The sequence below is a fragment of the Schistosoma mansoni genome, chromosome 6 (assembly GCF_000237925.1).
Source record: "Schistosoma mansoni strain Puerto Rico chromosome 6, complete genome".
NCBI classification, from domain to species: Eukaryota; Metazoa; Platyhelminthes; class Trematoda; order Strigeidida; family Schistosomatidae; genus Schistosoma; species Schistosoma mansoni.
This window is the reverse complement of record NC_031500.1, coordinates 9,496,029-9,499,494: the sequence shown is the minus strand read 5'-3', so window position 1 is coordinate 9,499,494 and position 3,466 is coordinate 9,496,029. Positions and strand designations below refer to the sequence as shown.

Here is a 3,466-nt window from a genome sequence, read left to right as displayed (position 1 = left end):
TCTATAGACCACCGAGGTGGAATCAAACGGTGTTATTGTTCAACTTCAATCGATCCATGACTATGCACAACGTGTAATTGACTTTTCAAACTGCAAATTGTTATTAATCAATGAAGCACTAAAAAACTATTTTAATTCTTGACAATTTTTCAGCGCAGTACTCCAATGTCTCAACAGAAGGGGGGAGCGTCTACGAAGACTAACTCAATTTTGAATAAATTTGTAATGTGATTCGAATCGAAGTGAGTATATTTGCAAACTATGGAAGTTTCAATCATTCCAACTTAAAATAAATTTTACATTACAACCTATGATTATATCATTTAATTGACATTTATTACTATACATGTAACTACTCCTTTATTATAAAACGGTTATTCAAAGTGGACGTAAATCAAACATTCTTCAACCAGTGATTATTATTGAGCAACATGCGTTGGGAAGAAAGAATATGCTACTCACAGGTGAAAGAACGTTAATTAAGTAGTGCATGAAAACTGAATGACATACAGATATGGATATATATACATGAACATGAACTATTCGAAAAGCCACAAACAGAATAGAATAAACTATCATAATGTTCTTACGTGAAGAGAATGTTACACTTGTCGTACATATACTAATGATTCTTGTTAATATGATTTATGCAAACGGTGGATTAGATGCGAAAAGTGAAGAGTTGCTCAATCTGCATAGAAAATACAGACAAGATTTAGTTGATTGTAAAGTTGATGGACAACCTCCAGCTAAATATATGTCACCATTGGTAACTTACTATTCAATCATTTCTTCGAATATCAAACACGTAACTCTTATTTGTAGAAGTGGAATCACGATTTAGCTCGACAAGCACAATCATTGGCAAACAAATGCATCTTACGTCACGACAAACGACATTCGAATCAATTCAGTTGGGTTGGACAAAATATAGCTCTCCATCCAACCATTAAGTCGTAAGCTCATTCACATTCAAATCACTGATTTCTGATTCAGAGGAGTGGATGCTTGGTTCAATGAGCACAAATTATACAATTACAATACGAACAACTGTCCTCAATGTTTGCATTACACACAAGTGAGTCCATTCTCATCCACTTGAATAGAATTTTCCCTATAGTCATGTACCACTCACCCTTCACACCTATAATAATAACTCACAACGAATGTGTGATAACAATGAAGTGATTTCACATTTGTATAGAAGTGACTCAAACACAAATGCGAATGCACGTAATCCGATCATTGCAGTTATTCGCACACAGGTATTCACAACACTTGTTAATAGTTGAATCTGTGTGTTTGGTTGAGAGGTAGGGTGATTCGGTGTAAAGCAACAGATAGGAAATTTGTGTCTGACCAGTGTGTATTACGACTGACGAGTGGATTCAAATCCTAATTTAAATGCTAATCACTCTGTCAACACTATTCACACAAACAATATTTGAAGCAAATCAATAGAAATTCATGGAAAATCATGGAAAACCATGATGTTGTGATCGGTGAGATGATTCCGACTGTTCACATGAGACAGAATCATCGAATCAGTGAGTGAGTGAGTATTCTGTAGAATTCAATTAGTTATCATAACTGCACCAAGTGTAAACATATTCATTGAACACTTACTGGAATTTTCACATGTATCTCTTTGAGGTGACAACATTATCTCCAGATACAAGTAGTGTAACTACACATATCATATTGGAACACAATGTAAAGTTTTGCAATTGATCGACCGATCACATTATTTCCTTGTTCACATTCCGTTTCAGATGGCTTGGGCCAAGACCACAGACATTGGATGTGGAGTTGCGAATTGTCCACGGTACGGTCTATCAATCGTGTGTAATTACGGTCCAGGGTAAGTGGTTATTGATGATGTGATAAGAAATGTTATTGTTTGCAATAACCTTGTTTTTGTCTTCATAGTAAATGTGACTGAACTTCTATTGTGTTGATTGTTTTAGGGGTAATTGGAATAATGAGAAACCATATGAAGTGAAACCACGTCATATGTGCTCAATGATGCAAAATATTCCTAAAAACAGTTTACAAACTAACAGTGCTCATACACAACATGAACAGAAGCCATTAACGCAAAGCGAAGAAAAGGTGTCAACGAACGTTCAAAATGGACGTAGAGAATGCAATCAACGCGAACAGTCGAGAAGTAGATATTAATTATACTGGAAATGGAATGAATTTATTTGTCAAATATACTTGATACCTCAACACTTGTTAAGTGTATTTGTATTCAATTTTTCACTGAAGTAATCCAAAACATTCTTTGAATATATACTTCTTATCAACTTTCATTGTGTTGTTTGCAATCACCTTGTTATTGTTCTCATAGTAAATGTATCTGAACTTCTATTATGTTGACTGTTTTATGGGTAATTGAGAGGTTAAACCATGTGAATTCTTCTCAAATGTTTGAAACGTTGATGTACGTTTTCGTTAATTTCAGTAAAGTAATACATTTTAAAACACAATTATTTCAATTAGCTCTTCTTGTTTATTGTCGATGTATGTTGTTAATAGTACTGTTATAAACGGTAGGATACTTGTTATACTTCTAACATTTCTTGTTATAACAGTCCTTTCACTTTTTACACGTGTGTGAGACGTTAATTTACCTTAGACTAATATCTACACTGGATTCCTACGCAGTGTCTTTTCTACAGAACTTCAACACAACTCAGATCAAGAACACGAGATTAGCCTGACTACAATATCATTATATTTCCACACCAAAATCCGACACAATCCAACAACAAGGATTGTCAATCAATAATAATGAAGATAGGGGAATCTATAACACATATAACACTTGTCACACTATCTACATGTCTGACTCAGCAAAACAATCAATCATTGTCATTCTGGCCAACACATCAAGTACACTGCTCTATCTCAATACTATCTCGATCAATATTATTTGGCATTACGTGTATCTTTATTATGATTTGAATTTGTTTTGCTCTATTCTCATTAGCTGTGTCGAGTTGATTCACAGTCTGTCGTTATCTACTACATTCACATTTCTTAGATCTATTGAACTAATTCCTGAATACGATATATTCTACTTATGAATAATCCATGAATAGAAGACAAATGGTCTGATGTATCATCTACTGTTACTTATCTTCTAACTGACATCAAACAGTAACTTTCTCAATTATTTATTATCAGTGACTGTGTGAAGAACTCAATCTTATACAATCGATTAATCTCTGATCACTTACGATTCGAATTTGACATTAGCAAGCTGATATTTAGCCATATCGGAAACTTGGTATTCGTCAAAGTTCAACGTGAAGACTAGTTGTCTAAATTTATGTCTAATGAAGACTAGGTAAAAGAAATCACATTGTCAAGTCATTCAATTTTTAAATTTAATGGATCCATATTCTGAATTATTAAGAAAAAGCTTTTGATATGCATAATCGGATATTTGATCTTATAC

At 33.6% G+C, this 3,466-nt stretch overlaps 1 protein-coding gene across 1 annotated transcript; it reads left to right on the top strand.

The window, feature by feature from the left end:
• Positions 1 to 580: 580 nt before the first annotated feature.
• Positions 581 to 2,181, top strand: Smp_193680 (venom allergen-like (VAL) 1 protein; the record flags this gene model as incomplete). Its single annotated transcript, XM_018798199.1, has 5 exons — positions 581 to 769; positions 826 to 956; positions 997 to 1,078; positions 1,773 to 1,861; positions 1,968 to 2,181. 5 exons carry the CDS (start codon positions 581 to 583, stop codon positions 2,179 to 2,181), a joined length of 705 nt encoding a protein of 234 aa, XP_018653164.1.
• Between the last annotated feature and the right edge of the window lie 1,285 nt (positions 2,182 to 3,466).